Source organism: Oncorhynchus clarkii, chromosome 8 (genome assembly GCF_045791955.1).
Source record: "Oncorhynchus clarkii lewisi isolate Uvic-CL-2024 chromosome 8, UVic_Ocla_1.0, whole genome shotgun sequence".
Classification (NCBI taxonomy): Eukaryota; Metazoa; Chordata; class Actinopteri; order Salmoniformes; family Salmonidae; genus Oncorhynchus; species Oncorhynchus clarkii.
Window position 1 is genome coordinate 13,712,632 of NC_092154.1, and position 23,198 is coordinate 13,735,829.

The 23,198-nt window shown below is 39.9% G+C and overlaps 1 protein-coding gene across 1 annotated transcript; it reads right to left on the bottom strand.

The window, feature by feature from the left end:
- Window positions 1-6,579: 6,579 nt before the first annotated feature.
- Window positions 6,580-22,876, bottom strand: LOC139415526 (macoilin). The gene is made up of 11 exons (XM_071163632.1): window positions 22,710-22,876; window positions 20,873-21,014; window positions 20,395-20,521; window positions 19,870-20,005; window positions 19,414-19,592; window positions 17,877-18,375; window positions 17,297-17,455; window positions 16,102-16,275; window positions 11,752-11,878; window positions 10,438-10,615; window positions 6,580-8,282 (listed from the first exon to the last, which is right to left on the bottom strand). The coding sequence occupies exons 1-11, from the start codon at window positions 22,784-22,786 to the stop codon at window positions 8,092-8,094; spliced, it is 1,989 nt and encodes a 662-aa protein (XP_071019733.1). The 5' UTR covers window positions 22,787-22,876; the 3' UTR covers window positions 6,580-8,091.
- Window positions 22,877-23,198: the final 322 nt, after the last annotated feature.

The window sequence follows — 23,198 nt, forward strand, 5'->3', positions numbered from 1 at the left end:
CTCTTCCAACCTAATCTTGCTCAACCCAAATCACATTACACGGTACATTGTGTCAGGATTCTGAATTGAAAAGCCAACAGTGTCCTAACGGACGAGCATCTATGAAATGTCATATTTACTGTAGCCAAGGGAGCTCAATGTTACATTAACACATCGCCGTAGGCGTCAGTAATCTCACAAGTCCTCTAAACTCAAATACTTATTCAGAGGAAAGACTGAGGAATATTTGCTTTGTGAATTAAGCACCTGTGAAGCAGCCAAAGGCTTTTTTGTTTCCCACCTCGCCAATGATTTATGGAGGGTTACTGAGAAGGTAATCATCTCAGACAGTTTATGTTTGGTGAGAACTACCGTATACAAATCCTTGAGACTGAGAATGTTGTTGAGCACTGTGACATCATCGCCACAACCAGGAAGTCTCTTGGGTGCTCTCCCGTTTCTAGGAGATAGACGTGTTACAAGTGACTGCACAGGCGGAGCCCTGCTCAAGAGAAGGCTTAAGATGGTCTACCGCATGTTTTCAACAGGTCGTGGTGGATTCTTATTTCTTAAGACACTGGTACATCAGCGCTCGTGGGTTGAGCACATAGCGCTCTGAGTTGAGGAACTTGGTGAGGTACGGCGGGCCGCGGCGTCATGAAGGACATGCCAGGACTGACAGCCATGACCTCGGCGATCTTGCGTTTCATCTCGCCAATCTCCTTATCCTGCTTGAGTACTTTTCTTGTGGGACAGAGGTACAGTAGAGTCACGATAAGCGATGGAGTTATAGATAAAAAATATAATTTATGAAGTCACTGAATTACTGTATCTGAACTCTCCTTACAGTGTCAAATCCTCACATAATAATCGGGCATACAGTATAACTGGAATATTCAAGCAAATCTTCCATTGATATCAATGCAAGATTTAAGTGAAAGTTCAAGCTACACGTGCATATCTCAAATTGGCAATCGGCTAAATCAATGCTATATAGAACTATAACATAATTCTACAAAGCTATAACATAATTCTACAGACCTATAACATAATTCTATAAAGCTATAACATAATTCTATAGACCTATAACATAATTCTACAAAGCTATAACATAATTCTATAAAGCTATGACATAATTCTGTAGACCTATAACATCATTCTATAAAGCTATAACATCATTCAATAAACCTTTAACAATTCTATAGACCTACAACATAATTCTATAAAGCTATGACATAATTCTATAGACCTATAACATAATTATACAAAGCTATAACATATTTCACAATCCAGACTACAATAAATGGTTTCCTAAAGAAAATCAAATCCAAACCTGGCCAAGAGAGCACTCTTCCTTGGCTAAATGGAGAAATCTGGAAATTGATGAAAGAACGAGATTATGCTCTAAAAATAGCCCTAAGATCCAAATTAGAGCATGACAGAACAGACGTAGGTTTACCATGTTGAGAAATAAGGTGATGAAAGAAATCAGACAGGCCAAGGCAAACTTTTTTATTAACATAATTGGTGAAGCAAAGGGAAATTCTAAACTGATCTGGGAGAATCTAAAAAAGTTAGCAGGGAAAGACCATAGTAACACTGCAAAAAGATTAGAAATCATGGTGAATAACAATCTAACACAGGATGCAGTCGAAATAGCAATCGCCTTCAATTCCTGCTTTATTGACTCTGTCAGGGTACTGACACAGAACCCCTCAACTGGTTTCTTGGGCTCAGTGCTAGTGAATGATGCTCAACCTGTCTTCATCATAAGGGAGGTTTCTGAGTCAAAGGTGAACAAGGTGATTAGCTCACTAAAGAACTCTAAAGCCAAAGATGTGTTTGGGCTGGACTCTACCTTTCTTAAAAACTACAAAGAGTCACTCATTGGCCCCATTACTAAGGTCACCAACACATCTATTGGTCTCGGGATGTTTCCAAGGGTATGGAAGTCGGTCATAATAACGGCCATCTTTAAATCAGGCGACCCTGCCGACGTGAGTAACTACAGGCCCATTAGTATACTACCTGTGGTGTCAAAGGTTGTTGAAAAGTGTGTAGCAGAACAACTGATTGCCCACCTCAACAACAGCCCCTTCACATTACACTCCATGCAGTTTGACTTCAGAGCGAAACTCTCCACAGAAACGGCCAACTGCTTTCTTCTTGAAAATGTGAAGTCCAAGATGGACAAAGGGGGTGTTGTTGGGGCTGTGTTTCTGGACCTAAGGAAGGCTTTTGATACTGTTAACCATGAGATTCTCATCACAAAATTGTCCAAGTTCAACTTTTCCCCTGATGCTTTGAGATGGATGAAATCATACCCTGAAGGCAGAACTCAGTGTGTCAGAGTGAGCAATGAGCTGTCGCCCACTCTTAGCTATGATGTGGGCGTGTCCCAAGGGTCAATACTGGGGCCCCTCCTGTTCAGCCTGTACATTAATGATCTGCCTTCTGTCTGTACTGGGTCTGAAGTTCAAGTGTATGCAGATGATACAGTGATACGTATATGTGCATGCAAAGAGCAAACAACAAGCTGCACAAGAACTCACTACTGTAATGGTCCAGGTTACAAAGTGGCTCAGTGACTCGTGTTTGCATCTCAATGTGAAAAAAACTGTTTGCATGTTCTTCACAAAGAGGGCAACAGATGCTACTGAGCCAGATGTCTATATGTCAGGGGAGAAGCTCCAGGTGGTATCTGATTTTAAGTACCTTGGCATCATACTTGATTCCAACCTCTCTACAGAGCTATAACATAATTCTATAGACTTATAACATCATTCTAGAAAGCTATGACATAACTCTATAGACCTATAACATAATTCTATGAAGCTATGACAATTCTACAAAGCTATAACATAATTCTATGAAGCTATGACAATTCTACAAAGCTATAACATAATTCTACAAAGCTATGACATAATTCTATAGACCTATAACATAATTTTATAAAGCTATGACATAACTATATAAAGCTATGACATAATTATATAGAGCTATAACATAATTCTGTAGACCTATAACATAATTCTATAAAGCTATGACACAGTGCCAGTCAAAAGTTTGGACCCACCAACTCATTCAAGGGTTTTTCTTTATTTCTCCTATTTTCTACATTGTAGTATAATAGTGAAGACATCAAAACTATGAAACAACACATATGGAATCATGTAGTAACCAAAAGTGTTAAACAAATCAATGTATATTTAATATTTGAGATTCTTCAAAGTAGCCATCCTTTGCCTTGATGACAGCTTTGCACACTCTTGGCATTCTCTCTACCAGCTTCACCTGGAATTATTTTCCAACAGTCTTGAAGGAGTTCCCACATATGCTGAGCACTTGTTGGCTGCTTTTCCTTCACTCTGCGGTCCAACATATCCCAAACCATCTCAATTGGGTTGAGGTCGTGTGATTGTGGAGGCCAGGTCATCTGATGCAGCACTCCATCACTCTCCTTCTTGGTCAAATAGCCCTTACACAGCCTGAAGGTGTGTTGGGTCATTGTCCTGTTGAAAAACAAATTATAGTCCCACTCAGCGCAAACCAGATGTGATGGTGTATTGCTGCAGAATGCTGTGGTAGCCATGCTGGTTAAGTGTGCCTTGAATTATAAATAAATCACTGACAGTGTCACCAGCAAAACACCATCACATCTCCTCCTCCATGCTTCACGGTGAGAACCACACATGCGGAGATCATCCGTTCACCTACTCTGTGTCACACAAAGACACCGAGGTTGGAACCAGAAATCTCAAATTTGGACTCATCAGATCAAAGGACAGATTTCTACTGGTCTAACGTCCATTGCTCCTGTTTCTTGGCCCAAGCAAGTCTCTTCTTATTAATGGTGTGCTTTAGTAGTGTTTTTTTTTGCAGCAATTCGACCATGAAGGCCTGATTCACACAGTCTCCTCTGAACAGTTGATGTTGAAATGTGTCTGTTACTTGAACTCTATACTGCATTTATTTGGGCTGCAATTTCCGAGGCTGGTAATTCTAATGAACTTATCCTCTGCAGCAGAGGTAACTCTGGGTATTTCTTTCCTGTGGCTGTCCACATGAGAGCCTGTTTCATCACAAAACTTGATGGTTTTTGCCGACAACACTTGAAGAAACTTTTAAAGTTCTTGAAATGTTGCCTATTGACTAACCTTCATGTCTTAAAGTAATGATGGACTGTCGTTTCTCTTTATTTTTCTTTGAGCTGTTCTTGCCATAATATGGACTTGGTCTGTTACCAAATAGGTCTATCTTCTGTATACCACCCCTAACTCTTCACAACACAAGTAATTGTCTCAAACGCATTAAGAAGGAATGAAATTCCACAAATACATTTTTAACAAGGCACACCAAGGCACATCATGAAGCTGGTTGAGAGGATGCCAAGAGTGTGCAAAGCTGTCATCAAGGCAAAGGGTGGCTACTTTGAAGAATCTCAAACATAAAATATATTTAGATTTGTTTAACACTTTTTTGGTTACTACATGATTCCATATGTGTTATTTCATCGTTTTGATGTCTTCACTATTATTCCAAAATGTAGAAAAAAGTAAAAATAAAGAACTTGGAAAGAGTAGGTATATCCAAACTTTTGACTGGTACTGTAATTCTATAGAGCTATAAAATAATTCTATAAAGCTATGACATAATTCTATAAAGCTATGACATAATTCTATAGAGCTATAACATAATTCTAGAGCTATAACATAATTCTATAAAGCTATAACATAATTCTAGAGCTATAACATAATTCTAGAGCTATGACATAATTCTATAGAGCTATAACATAATTCTAGAGCTATAACATAATTCTATAAAGCTATAACCTAATTCTAGAGCTATAACATAATTCTATAAAGCTATAAAATGATTATATAGCGCTTTAACATAAATGGGGAGGGGGACCTTGTGTTATCTCCAGCTGCCTGCGGGTGTCTCCCAGGGCTGAGAACAGGTCCAGTTTGATACGCGTCTCTGCACTCAGGTTGTACTCCAGGTGCTGAGCCTTGTCCTGCAGGGCTGACAGGGCAGAGAGCAGCACATCCTGCTCCTCCTGTTCCACATAACGATACTTCCCCAGGGCCTGGGATGGGATCGGGGAGAGAGACACTCGCAATAGCCCCAGGGCTACATAGAAGCAGACTGGTTGGCACCCAAATGGAGTAAGCTATATTTCACTGTTGTTGTAAAGCGAAGCGATGGTGAAACATAGCGAATTCAGTTTGGATGTCAGGCTAACAAGGGAGCGTGGACTAACAGGGCCGTGTTCAGTAGGTACGATACAGGAGAACACGGTTTGGAATTGAGTGTAAGGTGGTGGTTGTGCCTCCCGTTGTCCAAAAAGAAACGATTGGTTTCGTTTTCCGTTTTAAACCGTGTGTCCTACTGAACATGACCCTGGTGGTTTAGCAGTCATTCTGAGGTGCTTTTAACAGGATGTGCTTTGGTTCCCCAAACTTGTAGAATGCATTTTTTTTAATACTCGTTTTTGAGTGCTGAAGAATTGCAACGCCCTCATTAGAAAGCCAATTTTCCCAGTTCGGGAACATTACCACAATATATATTTCCAACAGTGATGGTGGATTGGTGGATGGCCAGCCATTCAAAAAACAATGTGAGCTGAATATTTTTTTAAACGCTCTAAGGACAGGGGTTCTCAGGGATCCGCGGAGGTACTGCAGGGGGTCCGCTGTCAGATCTCATTTAAAAAATATGAATATGAACAACAACAGATTAAATTAATTTTGGCCAAGCGATCCAAATAACTTTAGAGGGTGCTATACAATACAATGCAATATTATTAATCTACAATGTATGTTCTTAACCCTGGGCAACATGGGCCTGGGAGGGTCACAGGGTTATTGGTATCCACAGTACTCCACCAATTATATTTTTTCAACTCAATAGGTCTTGTATTGAATACTTCTCAATACATAAATGCACTGTAATTTCAGCTTGAAAACTACAACATTTTCTCTCCGATGCCAAGAGGCAGGCCTTTAAAATGTTCCTTCCCAGGGCCTGAAACTTGGTTAGTCTGGCCATGCACTACCGAAGTCATAGTAAAACTCTTTGTATGCTATTTTTTGTGTTTTGATTATGAGGGTCCCTGATGAATTTTCTCCGACCCCAAAAAGTTTGAGAAGTTTGAGAACCCCTGATCTGTAACATTGACTGCCTTCAGATTATTCACGCTTTTTCCAAAATGTGTTGTGTTACAGCCTGAATTTAAAATGTATTAATTTGAGATAAAAGTTTGACAAATTAATACAAAATGAAAAGCTGAAATGTCTTGGCTCCATAAGTATTCAACCCCTTTGTTATGTCAAGTCTAAATCATTTCAGGAGTAAAAATGGGCTTAACAAGTCACATAATAAGTTGCATGGACTCACTCTGTGTACAATAATAGTGTTGAACATTATTTTTTAAATAACTACCTCATCTCTGTACCCCACACGTACAATTATCTGTAAGGTCCATCAGTCAAGCAGTGAATTTCAAACTTAAGAAAAATCAGGTTCTGTGGTAACTGGTTAATGTGTACATTTTTATTATCAACTGTTTCATCAGAATAGTAAGAACAGCTGGAGCCCTTGAACTATAATATGTATGTACGGCACAATCTTTAGTCACCAATGACATTGTGCCCAAACAACTAGTACTGTATTACACACACCAGTGTCATGCTGACAGAAACATTGATTTACTAAATTAAAGCAGCAAACTTCCATGTGAAAAGTACACCAAGCCTAAAAAGTATTGTTTCGATAGAAAACTGGAAACATGAATTCTAACAAAAAGAGACCAAAAAATGGTAAGATTAATTTCATTAGTATTCATCAATTTGAAAAACAATTCGGGGTGTGTTTTCAAATTCTTTACATTTTGTGTGTGTGTGTGTGTGTGTGTGTGTGTAAAAAAAGACTACAAAAACATTACATATCACTTCAATTCAAACACATTACTGTCTCACATTAAATAGTGTTTTACCTCATATTTAGAAAGTAATGTGTATAGGCACATTCAATTTACGGGTAATTTTGCACATCGCTACACAATTTTTGGTCCACAAAATTCCATGTTATATCCATGTTATTCACAACGCTGCCCAACTTTTAAAGACGATATCAATTGTCAGATTACTTAACATGACTGGTAAATGGTACAGTGGTGTCAACCACATCTGGGTTCAAATACTATTTGAAATCTTTGAAATACTGTAGTCTTTGCTTTAGTCTGTCTCGAAGAGTTCAAACCCAGATGGTCTGGGTTTGAACTCTTGCAACTAAGCTATTGGTTCCATTGTTCCAGACAAGCTCAAGGAAGTATTGATTTCAAATAGTATTTGAACCCAGGTCTGGTAGGACCTGATCTTCCTTTAACTTGAAGTGACACTGTCCAAAGGACCCAAAAGGTTGATAATCAAGGCCAGGGGTTTGTCCACTGGCAATACATGCACTGAATAAACGTTGCCCATCAATATAAGGCAAATGAATAAGAGAGAGAAACCGAAAACAACGACATAAGGACAGAGTTGCTAAGAGTGAGCTCAGACAGCCCAATTCTCTTCCAACCTAATCTTGCTCAACCCAAATCACATTACACGGTACATTGTGTCAGGATTCTGAATTGAAAAGCCAACAGTGTCCTAACGGACGAGCATCTATGAAATGTCATATTTACTGTAGCCAAGGGAGCTCAATGTTACATTAACACATCGCCGTAGGCGTCAGTAATCTCACAAGTCCTCTAAACTCAAATACTTATTCAGAGGAAAGACTGAGGAATATTTGCTTTGTGAATTAAGCACCTGTGAAGCAGCCAAAGGCTTTTTTGTTTCCCACCTCGCCAATGATTTATGGAGGGTTACTGAGAAGGTAATCATCTCAGACAGTTTATGTTTGGTGAGAACTACCGTATACAAATCCTTGAGACTGAGAATGTTGTTGAGCACTGTGACATCATCGCCACAACCAGGAAGTCTCTTGGGTGCTCTCCCGTTTCTAGGAGATAGACGTGTTACAAGTGACTGCACAGGCGGAGCCCTGCTCAAGAGAAGGCTTAAGATGGTCTACCGCATGTTTTCAACAGGTCGTGGTGGATTCTTATTTCTTAAGACACTGGTACATCAGCGCTCGTGGGTTGAGCACATAGCGCTCTGAGTTGAGGAACTTGGTGAGGTACTGCGGTACGGCGGGCCGCGGCGTCATGAAGGACATGCCAGGACTGACAGCCATGACCTCGGCGATCTTGCGTTTCATCTCGCCAATCTCCTTATCCTGCTTGAGTACTTTTCCTGTGGGACAGAGTAGAGTCACGATAAGTGATGGAGTTATAGATTAAAAATATAATTTATGAAGTCACTGAATTACTGTATCTGAACTCTCCTTACAGTGTCAAATCCTCACATAATAATCGGGCATACAGTATAACTGGAATATTCAAGCAAATCTTCCATTGATATCAATGCAAGATTTAAGTGAAAGTTCAAGCTACACGTGCATATATCAAATTGGCAATCGGCTAAATCAATGCTATATAGAACTATAACAATTCTATAAAGCTATGACATAATTCTATAAACCTTTAACAATTCTATAGACCTACAACATAATTCTACAGAGCTATAACACAATTCTATAAAGCTATGACATAATTCTATAGAGCTATAACATAATTCCACAAAGCTATAACATAATTCTATGAAGCTATAACAATTCTATAAAGCTATGACATAATTCTATAAAGCTATAACATAATTCTATGAAGCTATGACAATTCTACCAAGCTATAACATAATTGTATAGACCTATAACATAATTCTATAAAGTTATAACATAATTCTATAAAGCTATAACATAATTCTATAAATCTATGACATAATTATATAGAACTATAACACAATTCTATAAAGCTATGACGTAATTCTATAAAGCTATGTATGACATAATTCTATAGACCTATAACATAATTCTATAAAGCTATGACATAATTCTACAGAGCTATAACACAATTATATAGACCTATAACATAATTCTATAAAGCTATGACATAATTCTACAAGGCTATAACATAATTCTATGGAGCTATAACATAATTCTATAAGGCTATAACATAATTTTATGAAGCTATGACAATTCTACAAAGCTATAAAATAATTCTATAAAGCTATGACATAATTCTACAGAGCTATAATATAATTCTATAAAGCTATGACATAATTCTACAAAGCTATAACATAATTCTATAAAGCTATAACATTATTCTATAAGGCTATAACATAATTGTATAGACCTATAACATAATTCTATAGAGTTATAACATAATTCTATAAAGCTATAACATACTTCTATAGACCTATAACATAATTCTATAAAGCTATGACATAATTCTACAGAGCTAAAAACACAATTCTATAGACCTATAACATAACTCTATAAAGCTATGACATAATTCTACAACGCTATAACATAATTCTATGGAGCTATAACATAATTCTATAAGGCTATAACATAACTTTATGAAGCTATAACATAATTCTATAAGGCTATAACATAACTTTATGAAGCTATAACATAATTCTACCAAGCTATAACATAATTGTATAGAACTATAACATAATTCTACAAAGCTATAACATAATTCTATAAAGCTATAACATAATTGTATAGACCTATAACATCATTCTGTAAAGTTATAACATAATTCTATAAAGCTATAACACAATTCTATAAAGCCATGACATAATTCTACAGAGCTATAACATAATTATATAAATCTATAACATAATTCTATAAAGCTATGACATAATTCTACAGAGCTATAACATAATTCTATGGAGCTATAACATAATTCTATACGGCTATAACATAATTTTATGAAGCTATGACAGTTCTACAAAGCTATAAAATAATTATATAAAGCTATGATATAATTCTATAGACCAATAACATTATTATATAGAACTATAACATAATTCCACAGAGCTATAACATCATTCTATAAAGCTATGACATAATTCTACAAAGCTGTGACATAATTCTATGAAGCTATGACAATTCTACAAAGCTATAACATAATTCTATAAAGCTATAACATAATTCTATAAAGCTATAACATAATTCTATAAAGCTATAACATAATTCTATAAAGGTATGACATAATTCTATAGAGCTATAACATAATTCTATAAAGCTATAACATAATTCTATAAAGCTATAACATAATTATATAGAGCTATAACATAATTCTATAAAGCTATAACATAATTCTATAAAGCTATAACATAATTCTATAAAGCTATGACATAATTCTATAGACCTATAACATAATTCTATAAAGCTATGACAATAATTCTACAAAGCTATAACATAATTCTATAAAGCTATAACATAATTCTATAAAGCTATAAAATGATTATATAGCGCTTTAACATAAATGGGGAGGGGGACCTTGTGTTATCTCCAGCTGCCTGCGGGTGTCTCCCAGGGCTGAGAACAGGTCCAGTTTGATACGCGTCTCTGCACTCAGGTTGTACTCCAGGTGCTGAGCCTTGTCCTGCAGGGCTGACAGGGCAGAGAGCAGCACATCCTGCTCCTCCTGTTCCACATAACGATACTTCCCCAGGGCCTGGGATGGGATCAGGGAGAGAGACACTCGCAATAGCCCCAGGGCTACATAGAAGCAGACTGGTTGGCCCCCAAATGGATTAAGCTACATTTCACTGTTGTTGTAAAGCGAAGCGATGGTGAAACATAGCGAATTCAGTTTGGATGTCAGGCTAACAAAGGAGCGTGGATTAACAGGGCCGTGTTCAGTAGGTACGATACAGGAGAACACGGTTTGGAATTGAGTGTAAGGTGGTGGTTGTGCCTGGAGTTGTCCAAAAAGAAACGATTGGTTTTGTTTTCTGTTTTAAACCGTGTGTCCTACTGAACATGACCCTGGTGGTTTAGCAGGTGCTTTTAACAGGATGTGCTTTGGTTCCCCAAACTTGTAGAATGCATTTTTTTGGAGTGCTGAAGAATTGCAACGCCCTCATTAGAAAGCCAATTTCCCCAGTTCGGGAACCAATGCACCACATGACCACAATATCTATTTCCAACAGTGATGGTGGATTGGTGGATGGCCAGCCATTCAAAAAACAATGTGAGCTGAATCTTTTTTTAAACGCTCTAAGGACATGATTCTTTCTTTGTTTTTTGTAAAAGAGGTTTTTAGATATTCACAAGTTAAGTGGAAGTAGTAACAGTTGTATTGGGTTGTATTACTAAATAACTAACTAGTAGCCTATGATGAATTCACTTTAAGATGTACAATGTTTTATGAAAGACTTGGCTTCTGCCTCTGCAATGTCTGCATGCTTCATGATGTATATGTCACCACAAGAAAACAATAATCACAAACAACAAGATATTAATATATGTGAAACGAATACAGTTAGCATACAGTATCGATGAATGCAAATACAAAGTTCCCACATTACAGTACGTTGAGTTCAGGCCAACACAAACAAAACTGAAGATCTGAAAGTCCTCAAAGCACTGGCCCAAACACCATTTCCTGCTACTCAAATCCACAAACACAAATAATGACACAGATAGTCACACGCAACAAGCCACAAGTCTACAAAACGGCATATCCAAAAACACAAGACAACGGAGTATCATTTCAACAACGAGCAAGACGTGAAAACTCACAAACTCGACACGTACATTCGTACGGAACCCACTCGTGTGAAAGAGTAGTACTTTTTTTGTTTTTACCTCCACTTCATTCACTAGAGCTATTAGACGGCCCTCTTTCCCTTGACTCTCCAGCTGTAGTTGTTTGTACTCTGTCTCTAGATCTTTTTCTTTTTTCCTTAACATTAGGGTCACAGAGTGTTCCTGCCTAGTGTGGTGGAAGATAGAGAGAATAGTACATGCTTTGTTTCAGGTGGTCAGAGAGGTGCTGCTTATTTGTGGGATTTGGGAGGTGGTTGGGGAGGTGGTTGGGGAGGTGGTTGGGGAGGTGGGGTAGTCCAAAGACAAAGAAACAGGACAACATCAACAGCAAGCGATCTTGGGATTTTTTTTGGGGGGGGGGGGGGGGGGGGGATTTTGAAATCCATCTGTACTTTTGTTTGCGTAAAACAAATATTATACTTCACTAAATATTATGCTTTTTTTTACTATGATTGTTGTTACCGGCTGCAATGAAAAGAAAGTTAATAGTACAGCAAATAAAAGAAAGAAAAGCAAGTGTTGGTGAAATTAGGATCTGGAGCAGGGGTTCTCAGGGATCCCTGGAGGTACTGCAGGGGGTCCGCTGTCAGATCTCAAATGTTTTTTTAATGAATATTACTAACAACAAGAGATGAAATTCATTTTGGCCAAGCGATCCAAATAACTTTAGAGGGTGCTCTATACAATACAATGCAATATTATTAATCTACAATGTACAGTGCCTTGCGAAAGTATTCGGCCCCCTTGAACTTTGCGACCTTTTGCCACATTTCAGGCTTCAAACATAAAGATATAAAACTGTATTTTTTTGTGAAGAATCAACAACAAGTGGGACACAATCATGAAGTGGAACGACATTTATTGGATATTTCAAACTTTTTTAACAATTCAAAAACTGAAAAATTGGGCGTGCAAAATTATTCAGCCCCCTTAAGTTAATACTTTGTAGCGCCACCTTTTGCTGCGATTACAGCTGTAAGTCGCTTGGGGTATGTCTCTATCAGTTTTGCACATCGAGAGACTGAAATTTTTTCCCATTCCTCCTTGCAAAACAGCTCGAGCTCAGTGAGGTTGGATGGAGAGCATTTGTGAACAGCAGTTTTCAGTTCTTTCCACAGATTCTCGATTGGATTCAGGTCTGGACTTTGACTTGGCCATTCTAACACCTGGATATGTTTATTTTTGAACCATTCCATTGTAGATTTTGCTTTATGTTTTGGATCATTGTCTTGTTGGAAGACAAATCTCCGTCCCAGTCTCAGGTCTTTTGCAGACTCCATCAGGTTTTCTTCCAGAATGGTCCTGTATTTGGCTCCATCCATCTTCCCATCAATTTTAACCATCTTCTCTGTCCCTGCTGAAGAAAAGCAGGCCCAAACCATGATGCTGCCACCACCATGTTTGACAGTGGGGATGGTGTGTTCAGCTGTGTTGCTTTTACGCCAAACATAACGTTTTGCATTGTTGCCAAAAAGTTCAATTTTGGTTTCATCTGACCAGAGCACCTTCTTCCACATGTTTGGTGTGTCTCCCAGGTGGCTTGTGGCAAACTTTAAACAACACTTTTTATGGATATCTTTAAGAAATGGCTTTCTTCTTGCAACTCATCCATAAAGGCCAGATTTGTGCAATATACGACTGATTGTTGTCCTATGGACAGAGTCTCCCACCTCAGCTGTAGATCTCTGCAGTTCATCCAGAGTGATCATGGGCCTCTTGGCTGCATCTCTGATCAGTCTTCTCCTTGTATGAGCTGAAAGTGTAGAGGGACGGCCAGGTCTTGGTAGATTTGCAGTGGTCTGATACTCCTTCCATTTCAATATTATCGCTTGCACAGTGCTCCTTGGGATGTTTAAAGCTTGGGAAATATTTTTGTATCCAAATCCGGCTTTAAACTTCTTCACAACAGTATCTCGGATCTGCCTGGTGTGTTCCTTGTTCTTCATGATGCTCTCTGCACTTTCAAACGGACCTCTGAGACTATCACAGTGCAGGTGCATTTATACGGAGACTTGATTACACACAGGTGGATTGTATTTATCATCATTAGTCATTTAGGTCAACATTGGATCATTCAGAGATCCTCACTGAACTTCTGGAGAGAGTTTGATGCACTGAAAGTAAAGGGGCTGAATAATTTTGCACGCACAATTTTTCAGTTTTTGATTTGTTAAAAAAGTTTGAAATATCCAATAAATGTCGTTCCACTTCATGATTGTGTCCCACTTGTTGTTGATTCTTCACAAAAAAATACAGTTTTATATCTTTATGTTTGAAGCCTGAAATGTGGCAAAAGGTCGCAAAGTTCAAGGGGGCCGAATACTTTCGCAAGGCACTGTATGTTCTTAACCCTGGGCAACATGGGCCTGGGAGGGTCACAGGGTTATTGGTATCCACAGTACTCCACCAATTATATTTTTTCAAGGTCTTGTATTGAATACTTCTCAATACATAAATGCACTGTAATTTCAGCTTGAAAACTCCAACATTTTCTCTCCGATGCCAAGAGGCAGGCCTTTAAAATGTTCCTTCCCAGGGCCTGAAACTTGGTTAGTCTGGCCATGCACTACCGAAGTCATAGTAAAACTCTTTGTATGCTATTTTTTGTGTTTTGATTATGAGGGTCCCTGATGAATTTTCTCCGACTCCAAAAAGTTTGAGAACCCCTGATCTGTAACATTGACTGCCTTCAGATTATTCACGCTTTTTCCAAAATGTGTTGTGTTACAGCCTGAATTTAAAATGTATTAAGTTGAGATAAAAGTTTGACAAATTAATACAAAATGAAAAGCTGAAATGTCTTGGCTCAATAAGTATTCAACCCCTTTGTTATGTCAAGTCATTTCTGGAGTAAAAATGGGCTTAACAAGTCACATAATAAGTTGCATGGACTCACTCTGTGTACAATAATAGTGTTGAACATTTTTTTTAAAATAACTACCTCATCTCTGTACCCCACACGTACAATTATCTGTAAGGTCCCTCAGTCGAGCAGTGATTTTCAAACACAGATTCAACCACAAAGACCAGGTAGGTTATCCAATGCTTGCAAAGAACGACGCCTATTGGTAGAGGGGTAAAAATGTAAAAACAGACAATGAATATCCCTTTGAGCATGGTGAAGTGTGGATGGGTATACACCCAGTCACTACAAAGATACAGGCGTCCTTCCTAACTCAGTTACCGGAGAGGAAGGAAACCGCTCAGGGATTTCACCATGAAACCAGTGGTGACTTTAAAACTCTTACAGAGTTTGGCTGTGATAGAAGAAAACTGAGGATGGATCAACAACATTGTAATTACTCCACAATACTAAGCTAAAATGAGAGAGTGAAAAGAAGGAAGCCTGAACAGAATAAAAATATTCCAAAACATGCATCATGTTTGCAACAAGGCACTAAAGTAATACAGCAAAGAAATGTGGCAAAGCAATTAGCTTTTTATCCTGAATACAAAGTGTTATGTTCGGAAAAATCCAAAATAACACATTACTGAGTACCACTCTCCCTATTTTCAAGTATAGTGGTGGCTGCATCATGCCATGGGTGTGCTTGTAATTGTTAAGGGCTGGGGAGTTTTCAGGATAAAAAAATAAATGGAATAGAGCAATGATCATGGCAAAATCCTAGAGGAAAACCTGTTTCAATCTGCTTTCCACCAGACACTGTGAGATGAATTCACCTTTCAGCAGGACAATAACCTAAAACACAAGGCCAAATCTACACTGGAGTTGCTTAGCAAGAAGACAGTGAATGTTCCTGAGTGGCCGAGTGACAGTTTTGACTTAAATCTACTTAAATATATGGCAAGACCTGAAAATGGTTGTCTAGCAATAATCAAAAAACAATTTGACATAGCTAAAGAATGTGTATAATAATAATGGGCAAATGTTTCACAATCCAGGTATGGAAAGCTCTTAGAGACTTACCCAGAAAGACTGTAATCACTGTCAAAGGTGCTTCTACAAAGCATTGACTCAGGGGTGTGAATACTTACAGTATGTAAATTCGATTTCTCTATTTCTTTTTCAATACATTTGCAAAAATTTCAAAAAACATGTTTTCACTGTCATTATGGGGTATTATGTGTAGATGAGTGAGAAAAGAATATTGAATCCATTTTGAATTCAGGTTGTAACACAACAAAATGTGGAATAAGTCAAGGGGTATAAATACTTTCTGAAGGCACTGTATATAGTGTGCACTACTTTTGACCATAGTACTATGGGCCCTGGTCAAAAATAGTGAACTACACAGGGAATAGGGTGCCATTTGGGACGCAGCCTCAATAGCATCTGAGGGTAAAGGTTGTTGCGTTACATGCAAGTCATACATTTATATGCATTTGAATACAATATAATGGCGGAAGGTGAGAGAGTGAGTGCCATACCTGTTTGGTAGACTACTACGAGCTAAGATGGCCGCCTCCTCTAGTTTGTGAGCCTGGAGTTCGGCCAGCTGTTTCTCTATGGAGAGCCTGGCCTCTGTCTCTGCTCTGGTCTTCTTCTCTAGCACGGCGCTGATCTGCTTGTCTTTCTGCTTGGTCTTGGTCAGAGACAAGATCCTGAAACACAGAGTCAAACCACAATGTTCTAGACCAGGGATGGGCAACTGTTGCATTCCCCCTTTTGTAGGCCTGAGGCCTGTGGGTACGCAGACTCATGAGCCACTGCGGCCTAGTGGTGGCCCTCACCCACATCAAAGTTGCCCATCCCTGTTCTAGACTATTTGGTCTGTAACCTACATGGTACCCAGAGCCCTATGGGCCCAATAAGGTGCATTTTGCATGCAGCATTGGTGTATGTGAATCAATACATTCCATTCCCACTAAATTGGTTAGAAGGTTCAAAACGTGAAAAAGATTTCAGTAGCACTTCATGTGATTTTCCAAAGCTAAAGTATAATTTCAGCCAGTAGTTTTGAAAGAAGTGCTCACGAGCCAAAACGGGTCCCTGAAAATGTTGCACAATTGGGTACTACGTAATTCATTTCATGTTCCGTCCTGTTTTTTTGGGCAATTTGTATGAAATGTTTTGAATTCCAATGTGTAAAATATGTTATGAATTTGTAAGTGCTTAAGATCCCGGACTGCATCTTTAATTAACATAGTTATTTCATTTTAGTATAATCACATTATTGTATCAAGGTACTGCACCACTTTGCTTACTTGTGCTAACCTGGCTTGAGTACAATACTCAGTGTAATAGTGCCATATGTGGAGGGTGGTGGGGTAGAGGGGGGACATGACATAACATTTCAAACAGAGTGTCAGTGCATATGATAATTATAAACAGTAAATGTTTTATTGTCACATCCACTAGAGAGGTGCATGGAATGTGTTGTTTTACAGGGTCAGCCATAGCAAGTGACTTGCTCAAGGGCACATCTACAGATCTTTCACCTTGTCGGCTCGGGTATTCAAACCAGCGACCTTTCGTTTACTGGCCCAATGCTCTACCCACTAGGCTACCTGCCTAGTAACCAGCAGGGGGAGCCAAAAACAGTGTATGGCAGACAGACAGGGCACTAGGGTCACTATGTGAGGCAAAACAAAATAGACCATAAAATGCAATGTTATCACTCACTTGCTCTGGAGCAGATCGTTGTTCTGCCTGAGCAAAGACACCTCGGGCCTCAGGCTGTGCTCGCTGTTGGTCAGGTTGCAGACGTGGCTGCGCAGCTCCTGCTCACCTTGTCTGCTGGCCTGCAGCTCGCCCTTCAGCCTCCTCATCTCCTGCTCCAGCCTGGGAAATGGGGGAGAGGGGGAGGGAGAAGAGGTGTAGAGAGAGAGGGGGAAATATATAGAGGGAGGTGGAGAGAGAGGGAGGTGGAGAGAGAGGGAGGTGGAGAGATAGGGAGGTAGAGAGAGAGGGAGGTAGAGAGAGAGGGAGGTAGAGAGAGAGGGAGGTGGAGAGATAGGGAGGTAGAGAGATAGGGAGGTGGAGAGAGAGGGAGGTGGAGGGAGAGGGAGGTAGAGAGAGAGGGAGGTGGAGAGAGAGGGAGGTGGAGAGAGAGGGAGGTGGAGAGAGAGGGAGGTAGAGAGATAGGGAGGTAGAGAGAGAGGGAGGTAGAGATAGAGAGAGAGGTAAAGAATAAGAAGAGACATCTCTCTGTGTGTCTCCAAAGCCAATGAAATCAAAGTGAATGGCGGCGGAGTATCCCTACTTCGTGATTTGGTCAGCGTGAGGATTTGGCGTGACCGGGCCCTTGTCTGTGGCGTGCCGATTGGGGCTGACCGTTTTGGACCCGTTCTTCTGCTTCCTTTCAGACCTGCCAGTGGGAGGAGGCGAAGGGATGTTAGCGGCGCCAGGGGACATCCTGCGTGCTTTGGGGGAGGAGGATGAGCTTTTGGCAGCACGGGGGACTTTGCCGCCTTGCTCCTCCTGAGGTAGATTTTCGGTGGTGGCCGAAGACTCAGTCGACCCTCCTCCTGTCGACCTTCCTCCTGTTCCACCGTCGGTGGGGGGGTCTCTGGGTTTGGAGGACGGGGGTGGCTGGGGATTTGAGTCTCCCAGCGTTGTTGCCTCCACACCCCTCTCGGTCCCTCCCTGCTCCACTCCACTGTGGATCTGGAGGCAGTCCATGGTGAGTCTCTCGTCAGACGCCACAGCACCGTTCTGACACTGGTACTGACTGGACTCAGGTTTAGGCCTCCACTTTGAGTCTGCAGGGGGAAAGAGCTATATTTCAAAGACAATATCTAGCTACAGAGTATTGGACTCACAGTGAGATGTAACATTTATCTGCTTCCTACACGCATAGAGATATTAAAGTGGAGCATTAACTAAAAATGTCCTCCTTTGGCATTATATGAGTTCCAAATGGCTCCACTTTCTCTATGTACTGAACTACTTTGACCAGGGTCCATCTCAAGGGTTTAACCTGAAAACAACTGCCTTACCAGGGCCCATTTAAAGGGTTTAACCTGAAAACAACTGCCTTAGCAGGGCCCATCCAAAGGGTTTAACCTGAAAACAACTGCCTTAACAGGGCCGATCTAAAGGGCTTAACCTGAAAACAACTGCCTTAGCAAGGCCCATCTAAAGGGTTTAACCTGAAAACCAGGGACCATCTACCAGGGCCCATCTAAAGGGCTTAACCTGAAAACAACTGCCTTACCAGGGCCCATCTAAAGGGTTTAGCCTGAAAACAACTGCCTTGGCAGGGCCCATCCAAAGGGTCTAACCTGAAAACAACTGCCTTAACAGGGGCCATCTAAAGAGTTTAACCTGAAAACAACTGCCTTACCAGGGCCCATCTAAAGGGTTTAACCTGGAAACAACTGCCTTGGCAGGGCCCATCCAAAGGGTTTAACCTGAAAACAACTGCCTTACCAGGGCCCATCTAAAGAGTTTAACCTGAAAACAACTGCCTTGGCAGGGCCCATCTAAAGAGTTTAACCTGAAAACAACTGCCTTACCAGGGCCCATCTAATGGGTTTAACCTGAAAACAACTGCCTTGGCAGGACCCATCCAAAGGGTCTAACCTGAAAACAACTGACTTACCAGGGCCCATCAAATGGGTTTAACCTGAAAACAACTGACTTACCAGGGCCCATCTAATGGGTTTAACCTGGAAACAACTGACTTACCAAACAAAGTAGTACTACCATTGGGGAATCATCTCATAACAGTGTAAAACAGTGCAGAAATTAATGAGTAGTAGGCACGCTGTACTTACTGCCTTTGCAGCTGTACTTACTGCCATTGTCGTCTGTGATGCTCTTGGGGTAAAGCTGCAGGCCCAGAGGTAGGGACTGTTCCAGGAGGTGCATATGGAAGTTGTTTTCGCTCTGCACAGCTTTCTGCGTCCGCAGTTTGAAGATGCTGGTGAAGTAACATGTGGCGTCGAACCCCAGATAGACAACAGGGTAGCCAATGCTGGGGGGAAGGGGGGGGGAGCAGGAGAGAGAAAATAAATATTAAATAATGGCCTACATTATTGTGTGTCATGATGACAAACACGTGCATGAGCAGAGTACGCCACTTGTGATTCATTGCGATTTTAAGACGTTAGCTTAAACCCACTCAATTCAAGCGGTTGTGAAAATCCTTGGCATTTAGAAAGTATTTACAGTGTATAAACTGGGTTTGTTTGGAAGATTCTGCTCGAGGGTGAATATTTGGTGAGAAGTGCTTTGTGTTTCAATCGACCTACCAGTGCGCGGCGAAGAGATGAGACAGGTTGGCGTGGGAGTTGTTCAGATCTTTGAGCCTCAACGAAGCATCCGTGTACACCAGCATCACCCACAGGGACACCCACAGGGACACCGTTGACATACAGATGCCTTTCTCTGAGAAGAATAAATCTATTATTATAAAAAACATCACAACTTACCAAGAGAAAATACTAAGCTATGTTCATAGCTAGTGTAGCTACCACCAGAACTGTGCTTTTACAAACAAAACAGCATAATGTGGTTCCATTTCTATGTAACAGGTTGAAACATTCAATTACGTCAAATTTCATCATTTATATTATGTCAGATTTCATAATTGTAAAAGTTTACATAATGGAAGGTTTCATCTGTTACCGGAATGGTTTGTTTAAACTCTTTACAGAAACGTGTGACTTGTTAGACATCAATTAAATAACATTCCACATTATCCTTATCTAAGGCATTCCACAGCTAGGCAATACAATACATATTGTTAAGCTGTAAAACAGGCTTGATATACTTACCTGTGTGCCAAATGTAATTGAATAAGACATATGTGCTGGCTGCGAAGAACAACCAGTGGAGGGGGACAAAAATGAAACAAAAGATGTCCAGGGTGAACGCCGCACACACAAACACCACACAAATCACCTGCAACAGAGAGACATTATGTTGGTGCTGTGTTGGACAGCTACATTTTATTCTGTCTTGCTTGAGTTTCGAACAAGATGACAATGGCTGTGGTATATAACAGGTTTATAACATTTATATAACAGGTTGCAAGGCCTAAAACTATTTTCAACAATATTTTGATCTCAATACTTTACTGTTATTGACTTCCATCTAGTAGACCATTAAGGTAGGGTTGAATCCCAAATGGAACCCTATTCCCTGTGATATAGTGCACTACTTTCAAAAGTAGGGTTCTGGTCAAAAGTAGCGCACTATATTATAGGGAATAGGGTGCCATTTGGGACACAAGATAACTGATAAAGTCCTCACCAGCCCATGGCAGTGGAAAGTGGTGTAGACGCTCCTGAAGAATAGCCAACAGGGCCACAGGTATTCCAATCGAAACTCCAGTATAAAATCTGCCAGGAGCACCAGAGTCCACACGATCATAAACTTCAGAAAGGTGTAAGCGCTGCAAAACAGGCATAAGAGGAGGATATGAAGAGTTTAATTCCAAAACGCTATATATCCATTTTCAGAAATGTTGCTAAATTAGTTTTTTTTTTTGTTTAAAGAACTATGGTGGAAAAATGTCAAAATCATGTTATAATACTTTTATTGCATCAAATGGTTGTTTTATCCAACAGAATAGAGTATTTTGTTAACTATTGCATGTGTGTTCTACTGAGGATGGGCCTCTGGGAAATAACACTGACAGGAGATTTACCATGTCTTTTGGGTGATAGAACCTAAAGAGCATTCCAGAGCATGAGTTCTATACAGGGCCAGACACTTGTCTCTACACAATGAAAACTGCTGACACAGCAGATGCTGTCTGCTATGTATTATAGGTATCTTTCATACAGATCTGAACCTTGTGACCAATTCTATATATCTGTTGTTCGTCATGTAGGTTGGAAGGGGTGTATCTTAGCTATAAAAGTCCTTTGTACTTTTGTCTCGGGGCTCTCAACGAATCATCTGAGCGTGAATCTTCGACCGGCCATGAGCAGCCATCATTATCGTAGAGCATTACATCTATTCACATTATATGTGTGTGTTGTATTGACCTGCTTCCTTATTAATAAGTGTTTAAAGATTTTTAAGTATAACTGTGAAAGATACTGTTACTTTTATGTAAAATGTGTGCAAAACATTTGGAAGTCTTGCTTCATTAAATATAATAAACAAACTTATGCATATAAAGCTTCATTAAATTAGGTGATCCATAGACTCATATAGGGATTCATCTCATTAGGCAAATAATGTAATCACTAAATCATGATTCATGACATTATTTTACATTTGGGAACCCAACCTAGTTTTATATAGGCTATCATCTTGGAGAAAATAGACACTTGGATAAGATAATGCCTACATTCTCTCATTATAGACTACACTCCTGTCTTGTTTTCAACAACTCCTTTGTTCGTGCGCTCGACACCTACATAGCGTACTGTTATTACATCAACCCCTTTTTTGTTTGGTAACCATGACAACGTTTCATCCGCGATACTGGGTACCAACCCCCCCCCCCCCACACACACACACACACAAAGGAAATGAAAGAGGAGATGATCTCAATTGAAATGTATATTCTAGTCCTTTTTACCAGACGCGCTTTTCCAGAGCAACTTCCAGTTCGTGCATTCATACACTGAACATACCTCAGCGCTTTGTCTCGTCACAAAGCGGACATCGCGAATTCTCTATTGGTCTAGACACGCTGTCTGTAACTAAATGCCTGAAATGCCTACCTGGTAGTAAGCTGACGTTGTACGAATAGGTTTAAGTAGGCCTATATCTATTAAGGTCAGAGCATATAATAATAATAATAATAGCCTACACGATTTTTGATTATTGTAGCATAATTGAATGGTTAGCCTTCAAATGAGAGAATATAGCCTGAATCATGTACTGTAAAAACTACCCACATCAAGTTGCAAAGGCTTATTTTTCAAGTTGACTCCACTATAATGTTTGTAGGCCTATTTAGCAACCACAATGTCATTTTCCATATCATACAGCGTCCAAGAGTAGGCTAAAGGGAAGAAGCAATTATTGTGATAAAAATAGACATCAGGTGAGAATGACGAAGATGCGCATTACACAAAGCCTAGCAACAACAAAAGCAACGGCATCCGGTCGATGCGTCACCTCACTATACCTTTCAGATATCTCCTCCGTAATTTTTATCTTTTTCATTTTCCGTAGCTTGCTTGCGTCCACATAACGTTTCTTCATTGTATGGCTTCTATTCCTTGTGCTCTAATAAACCGCAAAAAGCGGCAATCAATGTAGAAAAAAACGAATATGGATGGCCTTGTTAGAAAACAACCTGATATTTTGAGTCTTTGTGTATGAATGAAACTCCACCACGGATGCTACTGTGCGCATGTGCAGTACTTCGACGTCTCAAGCGCGCGATGGAGACAACACTCACATGAGTGCTATACGGGATCATTGGGATGTCGCTACCCCAAACCCTAGGATTCCGGATAGCACGGACCCTTCTGTGGCCACATCCTTTTATTATAAACTAGTGGCTACATCGAGCTGAGGGGAGAATCATAGTACTTAGGCTATGAAAAATGTTTGAAAGCAAAGAGAAACGGCCCAATAGTCGAGGAGCTGGACAAGGACGACAAAATATTCC